General features: G+C 36.0%; 1 protein-coding gene across 2 annotated transcripts in view; it reads right to left on the bottom strand.

The window, feature by feature from the left end:
* HGF (hepatocyte growth factor) overlaps window positions 1-14,448 on the bottom strand; it is an 81,035-nt gene that overhangs the window by 32,345 nt on the left and 34,242 nt on the right. For both annotated transcript variants that reach the window (XM_007467032.1, XM_007467033.1), the window contains exon 7: window positions 13,202-13,320. In XM_007467032.1, coding sequence (XP_007467094.1) covers window positions 13,202-13,320 — 119 coding nt within the window. The remainder of the gene's footprint in view (window positions 1-13,201; window positions 13,321-14,448) is intronic.

Genomic DNA, 14,448 nt, shown 5'->3' with positions numbered 1-14,448 from the left:
TCTTTAACTTTATTTTAAATTTCTTTCTTTCTTACAAATAATTACTACCTTATGTGGCTGAATGCTTTATTTCATTGAGTTCCATGCAAACTAAGTAGAGCCTAAGTTTGGAGTTATTCTGTGAAGTTTTGTGGAAAAAAAAGGAGGATTAATTAATGACCATCCCAATCACTAGATGTTTTATGTACAGATTTCCAAAAATTACTCTTTTAATAACTCTTCTTTTTAAAAACAAATCTCTTCAGCTCATCTTAAAATGTGTTTTTATTTCTTATGTATCTACTTTAGGGAATAGAAATGCAGCTCAGAAATATCCTAAATTAAAAGGAAATTCAAATGGACATGAGAAAATGTCCAGAGATTGACCTATAGAATGGTCATTGAGAGTTGATGGCTTAGAGAATTTATATGTATTGATATTGGTAATATATATTGATTTAGGAAGAACAAAAATTTTGGACTGAGAGAAATTACTTGTATAGAAGATGTTGGTGCTGTTTAACCAAGTTCATTACGATTTTAATATTACCTGAAGTTCTTTGATGAAATAAAAAATAAGATGGATTTCATAGGTTCTGACGGTTAGAACTATATTTCATTAAAACAAATATTACTAAGCTATTTTTCTGATGATTTGTGTTGATTGTTAACATGATTTGAGGAAAATGAGTATGTGTGGGAAGTCTTTAAAAAGGGTGACAACTCTAAAACAGGTAAAAGTTCAAGCTTGTACTGACATATATCATTCTAATTATAAAACTATGATGTGAAAGAAGACAAAACGAATGTCCCCAGGAATCTATCAATTCATTAGTTTAACATTTTAAGAAGAAAAGTTTTGATCCCCCCACTTCTTGGGTACAAGCTCCTGGGCAGCAAACTTGTGACCTCAGTTAGGACTCAGAATACTGACAATGGGAGGCAGGTCAGAGTTAGGGCAACCAGAGCAAAAGCGCTTCCACTAATCACAGATTTCATTGCCTGACTTGGGTACCACGGCTCTCTGTGTTTTGTTTTATTTGTGTATTACTGATCCATTCTTCTCAGTACTATTTTAGCACTGTGAACTTGTAACCAAAGGATCCAGTCTTAATGAGTCAACCAGGGCCACCTTTGGCTAGATATGGGCCTATCACATCTCACTAAGTATCTAGTTCAAGGCTAAGCCCATCAGAGATTAACACACTGAGCTCCTTGGACTCTAGTATGATTTTCCAGACATCGACCTAAACAATGAAAAAAGAGGAATGATACAATTTAAAAGCTAGTAGAAAATGAAAATTTTTCTAATTTGAGGGTAAAGTTTTCAAATTTTAGGAGTCCCTGTGAAAAGAAATATCTATATTACAAAACCCTAGGTCAGAGAAAAGAGTACCTATATAAGAATACTGAGGAAAATATTTCACTGCTGATTGATACACTAAAATTTCAGTGTCAAGTTCAGAGACCTGAATTGTTGTACTAACTTTGCACCTCAACTTCAGAGGTTCCCAGCAAGATTTAATTAAAGAACCTTTCACTTTAAAAGTAGCTATCATAAAATCCTCATTTGAACAATTATGTCAAAGATTTTTTTCTAAACTTTCATTATTATATTTTAAAACTTATGATATAAACTTATTTTAAGGGAGTCATTAAATATTCACTAAAAGACAATGTAAGTTAAAATGGTTACATTGAAAACCAAAATTTTGGATTTGGATTAAATAATTTGGATTATTTAATAGATTCTAATTTGGAGGTAGAAACTAGAACATTTTGAAATTACAAAAATTACAGAATACAAAGAATTACTGCACATTAATAAAATAGAATATTGTACAGAATAAATACAAATTTTCATTAGGCCTTGCTATAAACTGAATGTTTGTGTCTTCCTCAAATTCATATGTTGAAATCCTAATCCCCATGTTATGGTATTAGGAGTTGGACCCTTTGGTAAATGTTTAGGTTGTAAGGGCAAAGCCTTCATAAATGGGATTAGTACCCTTATAAAAGAGACCCTGCAGAGCTCCCTTGCTCCTTCTACCATATGAGGACACAGGGCAAAGTATGAACCATCTGTGAGCCAGGAATCAGGCTCTCTCCAGATACCAAACCTGCTGTCACCTTGATCTTGGACTTCCCAGCCTCCAGATCTGTGTGAAATACATTTCTGTTGTTTAGAATCCACCCTGTCTATGGTATTCAGTTACAGCAGCCTGAGCTGACTAAGTCAGGCCCTATCAAGATGTAAAGAATCTAAATAATATTATTTTTGTCTCATTTTAATAAGCATCTGTAACTTTGAAATATATAACTAAAACAACTTGACAATGTTACTTATTGTTGTGTTTTAATTCAGTGGAAATATTTATTTTTATTTTAACTACAAACTAGCAGTATTCACATAGTATTTTTCTTTATTTAAAAAGTACCCTCTGAAGTTAGTGCATCTGTATTTATCCCATTTCCCATTCAGCTGCTAAAAGTAACCCCATAAACAAAAGCTACATAATTCTGGTGGTAATGTATAGAATAAATAATATAGGCAAAAAAAGATATATTAGTACAACAAGGTAACTACAGTTTTCATCAATTAGTAAGAGTTATTTTGCGACTTCATGCAGCTGTTTAATAAATATTATCTGATTGGGACCATGATGAATGATTTGTCCATAGACCATTTAACTGTGATATAAATGTCCAATCTTTGTTGCCTGCATGAATACTTATGATTCGAACAAAAGGAATTATTCCTGAACTGCCATAAAATAGACTCCTTCAGCTGTCCCACTATATAAACATCAAAATTTGGTGCAAAAACAAAACAAATGTTTCATGCCAATTGATTGGGAAAGGGCTATTAAATGTTGGGAAAGCTGTTCCTTTGGACTTAATACTTAAACATGAGACCTGAATAAAGGAAGGCTCTGAAGAGTCTCCAGTGGCCTAGTGAAGAGTTAAAGAAATACAGAAACATCCCCAATATCAGCTGAAGATTATCAAGTTTAGCCAAAGCAACATGTTTTTAAAATACTGCATCCCCACATCCACAAATGTTTTTGCAAGTATGTCTACCAGGCTCACACTGAAAATACCAGGAACTCTTCTGAGAGTTCCTCACAAAACATTTTGCCAGGAGTGTCAGTGGTGGTCACCCTTTGGAAGCAGTTGCAAAGATATTTATATGATCCTCAATGGCCTTTGAGTGAAGGAATGTTTTTCTTTCATGACTGACACGAAGTTTTCTATTTGGAAATGCTTTAAAGAAAACATTTGCTCTTGAAATTTTTCACTGTCCTGTTAGAACATGATCAAGTATAATGGTTGCCTCTTGGACACTAATTTCACTTTGCTGGTGTGGACCTGCTATGATCTGATTGCTCTACTATTTGGTAGAGAACTTTAAGGTTTGAATACATTTGTTGAGAGAATGAACATTAACTGTTATGTAATTGTTGGGAAAACCCTCTTGCCCCCCAACAGAAAGAGATCAACACAACAAGACCACATAGAATAAATCGAACCTTTTTCTCTGTGAAAGACTAGCCAAATCCTTGCGGAGAGGCCACAAGGCCCTGACAGAGGTCTGTGAATGGTAACTGGAGAATGTGAGTGCAAATGTATATTACAGAAAACCACACCTAGGGATCCATAAGTTTTACATGGACAATAAGTAAATCCTTATGTTTACTGTCCCCTTAACCCTCCAAAAAACCTGGATTTCTTAGTGGTGACAAGCTATTGCTATTCTTTTGCCTGTAGTTAAGAACAACTTGCTTCTTAGGCCGTTGGACAAATACCTGATTATTCTTGGAATAATTCAACCCAACCCACTTCTTATTCCCAACTACTGAAGACCAACTGAAATATAGGATTTACTTTATGATGGTCCCTGGATATTTAGAACAGTGTGTAAAGCTACTCTCCCATCAACAGACTTGTGCTCTTTGGACCGCAGAGGGCAGGATCAGGCTCAATGTAAATTTAAAGAGCTTCTTGTTTTAAAATTGACATGGGGAAATAGTATAAAGACCTCCAAAGCACAAACCTCAAATTGCTTGCACGTTTTCTTTCCATGTGGACCTGGGATTCCTGTCTGAAACTTTTCTCTGGACTTTATCCAAGACGTTTCTGGTATAAAATACTCAAAAGACAAGACTTTCATGAAAGATCTTCAATCCTATACTCTTACTCCTTAGAAGATGACTTGGAAAAGACCTCCAATACAAGATCTTTCCCTCGAGAAAGGATATTGATAGCATTGTTTTTTCCTGACACAGAATACAATAAGAGGATTATATTTCTATGAATCTCTGTTCTGGCCTTGGATGAATTAATAAAATTTAGAGAAATAATCAGCTTTCTTTAAGAAAGAAAATAATTTGCTAAGATTATTTTCCCAACACACAAAGACACTGAAGTTTAAAAGGTTACATATTACTTTAAAATGATGCCAGCGTACACTAGTTACTAGGAGGAAGGATTCTTTTTATGTAGTACCAATGCAACATACCTTCTTAAGCTACTGTAACAAAATAAGACTGGGTGACTTAAACAACAATAATATATTTTCTCATAATTCTGGGAGCTGTAAAGTCCAAGATTAAGGTGGCAGCCAATGGTTCCTGGTGAGAATTCTCTTCCTGGCTTGTAGATGTAGGTATAGACATACCTTTTTGCTATGTCCTCATATGGTAGGGCAAGAGAGAGATCACTCTCATCCTCTACTTATAAGACCACAAATCCCATTGGATTAGGATCCCGCCATTATACTTCATTATCCTTTATTATCTACCAAAAGCCCTATCTCCAAATGCATTCAGGGCTTAGAATTCAACATATGAATTGTGGGTGGTGGGGAGCACAATTCAGTCCACAATGATAATTTTGATAGAAATCTTAACTATCAAAGATCTGCCTCAGCCACATTTCTGCAGTGGAGAGTTGTTCAACAGGTAATAGTTTCAGTTATGCAAGGTGAATAAGTTTTAGAGATCTACTATGTATAGTAGATCTACTATACTATGTTGTACATAGTACCTATAGTTAGCAATACTGTGTTGTATACTAAACAGTTGTTAAGAGAGTTGTATTCTTACCACACACACACACAAAGGCAAGAGGGGGCAGGAGGAAATGTTTGCAGGTGATGAATATGGTTATAATCTTTGATTGTGGAGATGGATTCATGGGTGTATGCATATGTTCAGACCTATCAAACTGTGTTCATTAAATATGTGATGTTTTAAAATATCAATTATACCTCAGTAAAGCTCTTAAAAATAAAAAATGGCTGTGGACACTTACATATCTAGAAGTTTAAAAAGTAAGAAGGAAAAGAAAGAAGAAGTGAAAAATAAGGTAAAATATGACAAGATTTGTTTATTTTGTTGAATGAAAAGCCATCAAGACATCAAGCAATGAAGGAACAAAACTAGCTCATATAAGCATGAAAACTGACAATGAGTTGAGGTGATGGGAAGAAGGTATGAAGCAAATCTTCCTGGTTGGCAATGTTTGGGAAAAGCCAAGTTTTCATATGAAAATCAAGAAGCATAAAAGAAATTCCAGGAGACACTAAAAGAAAATGAAAACTACCACTGAGCAGGAAGCTAACCGTGGTTCATTCAACAAAGACTTGTTGAGCTCCTGTCACGTGCAAGGCAATGTGGTAACTCTGTGGAATACAAAAACAACCTAGTCCTTACTCTGTTGGAGCTTACAAATTTTGATGGAGACAGCTATTAACCAAATAACTTCAAAAATAAATGTAAAAACCAAATTCTGAGAAGTACATGGAAGGAGAGGTTTATGTTGCTATAAATATATAATAAGGAATTTGACCGAGTCAGGGGAAGTCAAATGAAGAAATGATAACTGACTTGAAATTTGAACAATGGGTAGCTGTCAACTAGGTGAGGAAGGAAGAGAAAATTTTTCAGGGGAGAGGAGATGGCAGGGGTGAAGGAACTATAATGAGAATATGGACAATATGAGGTATAGGGAGAAAACTTCTGGCTGGAACAGAGAGCATGGAGAGAAATGTATATGAGGCTAAAGATAGGGGTGGAGGAGTAAAGGATGGTTTTGTTTTGTCTGTGTCCTAAGATCAAAGGAAATGATTTAAGAGTTTTAAACTGTTGTGTATGTGTGTGGTATGCTAGGCATAGGGAATGATATATTCAGATTTTTTTAAAATGTCATCCTGTTTGCAGTGTGGAGAAGGGATTGGAGGGGAAAGCTGGTGAACGTGGATATAGCTCCACTCAGAAGGCCACCCAAATATTCTAGATGAAAAATAATGCTGTCTTGGATAATAATGCAGTGATGAAGTGAAATGGAGATTTGATAGATACATAGAAAATATAATTGATAGGACTTAATGATGGATCAAATGTGAGGAGTGAAGGAAAGAGCATGTTTAGGATTGTTCTAGGCTTTTGGATTTTAAACTGTGTAAATGGTGGTACCAATCATGCAAAAGAGAGCTTAAAAAAAGCAGATTGACCATTCTATAGGATAAATGAAGAAAATCAGAGAAAAAGATAATAAATGTTAAAAGTCTCCAACCAGGCAAGTTGCTGGTGGTAAAAGGTGGGGAACAATTGGAACAGCCAACAGGTATATCCTAGCAGGTGTACTTTAATGGGACATCTGCCTTACATGTATGACATGTAGCAAGAGAGTTGTTCTCAGAGGGATACCTGGGGTTCTAGAGATCTTTTCAGGGATCTGGGAGGTCAAAACTGTTTTCATAACAATGCTAAGATGTCACTTGTCCTTTTTACAGTGGAATTTCCAGTTGCTCTTGATGTATGATATCCCAAAAGACTGAATGCAGAAGCAAATATGAGACACTCAGCTATCGTCTTCTAATTAAGGTAACATTAAAGAAATTTACAAAAAATCTAAAACAACGTCATTGTCCTCCCTATTTTTCTGAAAAAAATAGTTATTTTTCTTTTAAAATGTTACATTTATTAACATCCGATGAGCTTATTATCTTTAATGAATTAAATGTTTTTTAATTTATGTTTTAATTTCCAATACAGTAGATATTGATTCATGTAACCCACACAGACAATTTGGGGTTCTCAATAATGTGTAAAAGATATCTTCAGTCCAACTTATTTAAATACTCAATGGGATATCTACTGGACATCAACCACAAGATAAGGGACATTAACCACAAGTTAGCTTTTCAGTTGCCAAAGAGCTACTAAAGTTCACTTCAGAAAAGCACGATTAGTCCCAACAAATATTATTTCTCTCTGAAAAGCAGTGAACTAACGTATAGAACAAACTCTTATTCAGAATATGAAGTTATTATTATAGGGGAAAACCATAAAAAAATCAGTACTTCATTTAAGCACTGCATGGGACTTCCAATTTTGCTATATATTTCCAGTGTCTTAAAATTTCATATTCTTGGAAGTCTGTTAAAAGTTACACAGCCAGAATATGTGTGGGCTGCTGCCATTTAGGTAGACATCACCTTCTGAAGAACATGGTGTGAAGGAGGACTGAGAAGGCCTGTCCCAGAATACCCTGCTACACATTTGTCAGGGGATGAGCAATGTTCATCCTTCACTTTCAGTGTTATACTAATTGTAAGATTGAAAGTTGGAAGCAAAGTGACAAGAATAAATTTGTAGTTCATTCAGCTTTTTAACAAATAAAAGGAATTGAGAGCAGTATTCAAAACCTTGAATCTGGTGTAAACAGCCCAGTGTCAAGGCAATGTCAGCTTTTACTTTACTAGTTCATGCTAAAATTCTGAAATTTTAATTTTATCATAGATCTTGGTCTGTTTTGTTCACTTCTAGGAAAGTTCCCAGCATCTAGGAAAGCATGAGACTTATAAGAGCTACTCAACAAATATTTATTTAATGAATTCTATAGAAAAGGGGCAAAAGCTCTTTATGCTCTCTCTATGCTTCCTGGGATTGCTACTATGTCCAAGGCTTCTGCTATCACATTCACTTATGACTCTGCATGACCTTCAGGGAAGACTGAACTTAGATGTACTTTGAGCACAGACATGAAGCACCTGTATCTCAATATAAGCAGAACCAAACTTATTATCTTTCTCCTCAAATTTATACCTCTCTTAAATATGTATCATCTACCCAATAACTTAAGAAGAATATTAGCCTTTACCTTTTCCCTCTCATTTCCTACATTATCCAACTCATCGTTATATATGGGACATTCTAACTCTTTAATATTGCTCACATCCTCCTTCACATTGTTTTGTCAGTGCTTACTGCCTTAGTTCACATTCTCTTTCTTACTTGCCTGTTAAAATCAACTCTTATCAGATGCACCTGCCTCCTTGCTCAGCCCTCTCCATGCTAATTACCCAGAATACATAGTAATTCTGGATCAGTAGTCTTCAAATGTTGTTGGTTTTTTAAATTTGTTTTTGTTTTTGCTCCTGTTACTAAAATAATTTTGAAAAAATATTTATATTCCCTCTCTTGTTTTTAAGTTGACATCTACATTTTTTATGCTAAGTTTAAATAGCTGCAAAAGATGTGATTTCTAGCATGTTTTAACTACCCATAGTTTTAAATTGAAATTTTTTATATCACTCTTCTAAATGGATTTAATGGACTCTAAATACCATAGTGATTTGATACCTATACCTTTTTCTGGATAAAATGTACATTATCAAGTTCTTTTTCTCCTTGAATCATTTTTCCACTCCACTTTACCCACAGAATGTTATTTTAGTGTAATGTATTTTATTTTATGTTGGAGAGTCTTTTATTCCTCACCTATCAAACTTTCCTCAAAGATTTTTATATACTTAAATTTTTTTTTAAATTTCTTGTGACCACAAAATTCTAAGAGATAAGTGCACACTATACTAAACACATGCACAGCCACAAACACACAAATATACATATATATGTATACATGTTATGGATAGAGTTATACAATTATTAGCAGAACGTAAATGATAAACAGCATTAATATATAGTATTTTCAAAGGTCTCTTTGTTTAGTGTCCCCAAGGTTTTTACACCCCAGGACAGTGTACCACATTAATATTCAGGAAGGATGAGCAGTTTGCCTTTTTTTCAATAAAGTAGCAAAGGGCAATTGTCAGTGGTCAGGGAGGAAGTTGAACTTGACTGACTCCTTAGGAACACATGCATCTCAAGCAGAAGACTTTGGGAAAGCATTCATATAGAAAACTAGGAGCTGGAATTTGAGCCCTTTAACCTATCCATGCCCATAAACCCCTAGGACAGTCTTTGTGTTCCCCTGGGTTTCATAGACACCGATTTGGAAGCTACTGTTCTAGATGACAAATCAGATAAGACCACTCTCCCTGCTTAATTTTTCAGTGTTTCTCATGGCAACTGGATGGGCTACTCTTGAATCCTCCTTCGTCTGCCTCACATCAGTCTTATTTTTCTTATCTTCTTCCATTTCTCTGTCTCTACCCCATCCCTACCCATATCAACCTAATTACCATGTCTTGAATATTGCTGTGCTGCTTCACCCATCGTGTCTTTGCACACCTTTCTCACTGGCCTACCTAATCACAGTCATTTTGTAGAATTGAAATAAGGATTATTGACAGTAGATGGAAAGCATCTTTCTGTAGATGTTAAATAAATGGTAGCAATTATAACCTTCTTATACAGTTATTATATAATTAAAAAAAGAGTTTTAAAATTCCCCTTCAGCTTTAGAGGAGACAAGTGACACAATCATAAACTCTATTCTTTTCTTCAAACATTGAAAACTCAGAATGAATTCAAGCAATTGGGACTGAGAGAAAACCAGAAAGCTCACCAAAGAATCAAATGATACAAATAAAAAGTGACAATCAATATCCTCTTACAACTAGTGCATGTAAATATGTGTTGTATACAGAATTCTAATACACCCCTAAGATTCCTATCCACTGATGTACACTCTATAATCCCCTCCCCTTGCGTGAGAACTTGTGAATATAATGGGAGAGCCACTCCCATTAGCTTGTGTTGTACAACAAAAGTGAAGAGATTTTGTAGATGTAGTTAAAGTTCGCAGTCAGTTGACTTGAAATTAATTAAAGGAAGACTTCCTTGGGTGGGCCTGACCTAATCAGGTGAGCTCTTTAAAAGCAGGTGCAGAGCCTTCTGCATCGAATCACAGTGTGGAGGCAAAAACTGACCAGTTATTTTTCAATCATTTTCCCAAATAAAGATATACTATTTTCCCAGGAAAACAAAAACTGTTATTTTTACCTTTCACAACTCTGTGTTAAGGGGAAAGAAATTATATGGAAGTTCTAAAGGATATGATTTCTGAACAAGTCCTTTTGACATTCATCCCCAGTGCAGAATCTTGGGTAAAGTTGGCTTATAAAATTTTAATACCTTTGAAAAATATTCGTAATAAATAAATGGAAGAGGGTTCAGAGGTCAGAGGTTGAAAGTAACAGAAAGCTATCCTGTTGGCCTTGAAGAAGTAAACTGCCATATTGTGGAGAGGGTCATGTGGTAGGAAACATCAGGCAGTATCCAGGAGTTGAGGATCTCAGCACTACAACCACAAGAAACTGAATTGGAATATTGGAATGGGACACCAAGTCTTAGATGAGACAATAGGTCTGGTGGGCACCAGGACTGTGGCCTTGTAAGATCCTAAGCAGAGGACACACCTGACTCATGCCTTGACTCATGACACAGAAATCATGAGATAAGAAATATGTGTTATTTTAAGCTACCAAGTTTTTGATAATTTGTTATGCAGCAATAGAAAATTAATACACAATTGAAACCATCACCAAATTCCTTAGTTTTGCATTGTAGCCTTTACTATATGTATAAGCCAAAATATCTGGAAGACATTCTCTCTTATGCTTTCCAAAATTCCTGAATGTCACTTTATTTCATTAATTTTAATAAAAATGTAGTCTCTATATATAAGTTAGAAACTAAAATCTGTCCTGTAATAAAACATTTTTAAAATATTCCCAAACCTGAAAATATTTTTATCTTAACTACAATTGACCCTTTAACAGCATGGGTTTGAACTGCATGGGTCCATTTATACACTGTTTTTTTTTCTATAGTAAATGTTATAGTACTACATGATCCCAAGGTTGGATGAACTCACGGATACAGAGGAACCCAGGAGGGTCAGCACTCCCTAATCATCACGTTGTATATACTATATACTGTATATAGGTTGTATATATTAATACTATATAGGTTGTATATACTATATAGGTTGTGTATACTATATACTGTATATAGGTTTGGGTCACAAATTCTACCACCATTTTCTTAGAATTAGCATCCTATAAACATCACCCTCTGTTGAAAAAAGCCATCAGAATTGTCGCATGGTAGTTGTATAAATAGCTAACTGTGGACAGAAAAGAAAAAGAAATTTATCTAATAGTTAGAAGTGTCATATTCATTCTATTTTTTTCCTCTCCCAATGTCTTTTAAAAATAGCCAGTCTTATGCATGCCAGTTGAAAGGTGAACGTGCCAGTGAATATGCAAGTGAGTGTGTGTGTGTGTGTGTGTGTGTGTGTGTGTATCTGTTTATACTGGTCTTATTCCAGAGATGATTTTTGAGTGCCTAAAACACACACAAAAAGAAAAATGGAGGGGAAACTATTGGTTTATTGTACCTAGCTGGTCTAGAATTATGGACAAATTAACAAGATGTAAAAACTCATTGAGTTGAGCTAACCAATCTATACAGAGAAACACTGTCACAAGAGTCATCCCTTATTTTAAAGGACCAAACAGATGGTTCAGTTTCCTTGGAACACTGTGTTCATATTGAGAGCCTTCCAGATTCTGCAGTTATTTCACATATGCCAGACACATCTCCTTTCTGTGGGTTTTATTTGAGTCATCCAAAACATTTCCTTTTATTAGCAGGTCTAAGTGGAGAGATATTTACCTTGGCAGTATCACAGTGTAGATAATACTGAATAAGTCTGTTCAAAGAAAGAGCGTAATCATGCCAATCTAGGGAAATATGCAAATCCCTATCCATAGCCTCATAATTGTATATTTATCATTCTGGGTGCTGGTACCTGATTGTATGTCTTTACATTTTTCTCTCTAGATATACATATCTTTATGTTAGCCAGCCAATTTATAACATGATTCCACCTTACTAAATTTATGCAATTCTGATTTGAAAGCATTTTAGGATCCAGTTCAAAAAATAAGACTGTACACATAGAAATAAAAGCATGTTTACGTCTAATTATTATCCAGGATTATTTCAGAAAAGAATAAAAATTTGTGAGTTAACTGTGGAGGAGAGGACCAAGTGTACAGATTTAAAGGGATATCACAAAGCAAGTAAGAAAAGAAGCTTTTATCATAAACTCAGGAAAGTTGGGTAAAGGCCAGTATGTAGAAGGATAGTAGGACTGCTAAAAAACAGGTTGAGGGCTTTCCTGGTGGCGCAGTGGTTGGGAGTCGGCCTGACGATGCAGGGGACGCGGGTTCCTGCCCCGGTCTGGGAAGATCCCACACGCCGTGCAGCGGCTGGGCCCGTGAGCCATGGCCGCTGGGCCTGCGTGTCCGGAGCCTGTGCTCCGTAACGGGAGAGGCCACAACAGTGAGAGGCCCGCGTACCGGAAAAAAAAAAAAAAAAGAGGTTGAAAGAGAATGTAGGCTGTGTATAAGGACAGCCAGAGAGGTGAGGATCAGCTTCTAGAGATTAAAGATGTCTGGGAGAAGCTTCTGTTAGACTTAGTTAGTTTTCTACATTGCAGTCTCTGTCATTCACCAGAAGATGTGCATAGTCAGTTGACAGTCCATGTTATGTCTGGGGGTATAGGGAGGGAAAGGATACAGGATTGGAAGGTAAGAATCCGAGGTCCTAGCTCTTATGGCCCTAATGACATTATGATACTGCACATAATCCCTGATCTTTTTCCTCCCTCTGTAGAATTTTTTTCCCTTTTTCTTGGTAACATGAGAATGTTTAAGTCTTTACCATAAGTATAAATGTTTTGTGTGTACGTGTGCACTTGTGTGTGTATCTCTTTCAAAATAATGGCTCCCTGAAAATGCAAAAGATTGGGTAGGATTATGTAACACATTCTAAAAATGTTAAAACCTATACACGTTAAAAGTATCAAGTAAAATAGTTGTTAACCTGTCTCAACTAATAATCGCCTGCTTAGATCCAGTCTGTGAGAGGAAAAGGAAGCAATAAATTTGACCCTAACTTACCGCACATTTTAATTGCACAGTACTCCCAGGGGGTGTCAGGGTCAAGAGTATAGCACCATGGCCTCGGCTTGCCATCAGGATTGCGGCAATAATTATCATCAAAGCCCTTGTCGGGATATCTGCAAACCACACCAAGAAAAGTGTCATGTAAATCTGCCTGGAACACCACCCAGCTCTCAGCTCACAAAATAACTTGTGACTTAGCTCGGATACTGTTAGCTGAGGGAAGAAGAGATTTTCTATGTTTTGCCTTACAAGGACTGCTAATCATTAACTGCTGAATCTATTACTGTGCATATTCTACTAAGGCTAGGGTACCATCCCCTTTGCTAATAAGTTAGGTCCACTTGGTACCGGTCCACTGGTCGAGGTCCCAAACTGAATCCCCTTCTTACAAAGCCCAATTAAGGACAGATTACATAAACATGACCTCGTGTAGAGTGCTTATTAAGAAAACAGGTCGTCTTCTAGGGCAGACTTAAAGTTCAAACTGAAAGTTAGGTTTCAATAGCTATGTTACTAATGATAGCTCAGTTTTAGAGCTAGAGTCTTTCTAGGTCATGCCCTCACCTCCAGCAGAGCTAGAGACAAACTCCATCACACCACTTTCTCTATACCCACCTCCCTTTAAATTAACAGGGTCCTGAATTGGTGAGTTGTTTTTAATTGCTACCATATTCCTTCTGCTCTCACTTAAAAGACAAGAGATGCACTAAAAAACAAAGCAGTTTTAATTTCATCTAGAAGAGCAAGACAAAAAGAGAAAGAAGAAACACCTTTCAGCAATTTCAGAAGAAAGGTGGGGATAGATCTTCTTCTGTAGTTATTTGTATTTTTATTCTTTATAATAAAAAGAAGGAAAACTTTTTTCAACTAAAATGTTTCCTGTGAAATGAATGGGCCAAAATACACATAATTTTTAAACCATTTAAACTCAAAACCTACTCCTGAGGAGAAAAGTAGACTTGGTTGCCTGACTTTTCCAGATGGGCAACTTCAAAATCCACCACAAGAAAGCAGCCAAAGGATTGTTTGCTCCACCTTTCATTCCCTCTCTATGGGCATGACCTGCATCACGGTGTCACACATTGACCCCACTTTACCTGAGTCACAGAAGGTGTGGCATTAGGAGCAGATCACATTCACTTTTATTTAACAGTAATGCCGCCCTCCCCAGCTTGGGCCTGTCAAAGTGCTTATTATTGAATGAGCTTTCTCTTTTTGCTACTGTGGAAGGGAAAGAGGAA

This window comes from Lipotes vexillifer, unplaced genomic scaffold (assembly GCF_000442215.2).
Source record: "Lipotes vexillifer unplaced genomic scaffold, Lipotes_vexillifer_v1.1 scaffold247, whole genome shotgun sequence".
Lineage (NCBI taxonomy): Eukaryota > Metazoa > Chordata > Mammalia > Artiodactyla > Lipotidae > Lipotes > Lipotes vexillifer.
This window is presented reverse-complemented; position numbering and strand designations above follow the sequence as displayed.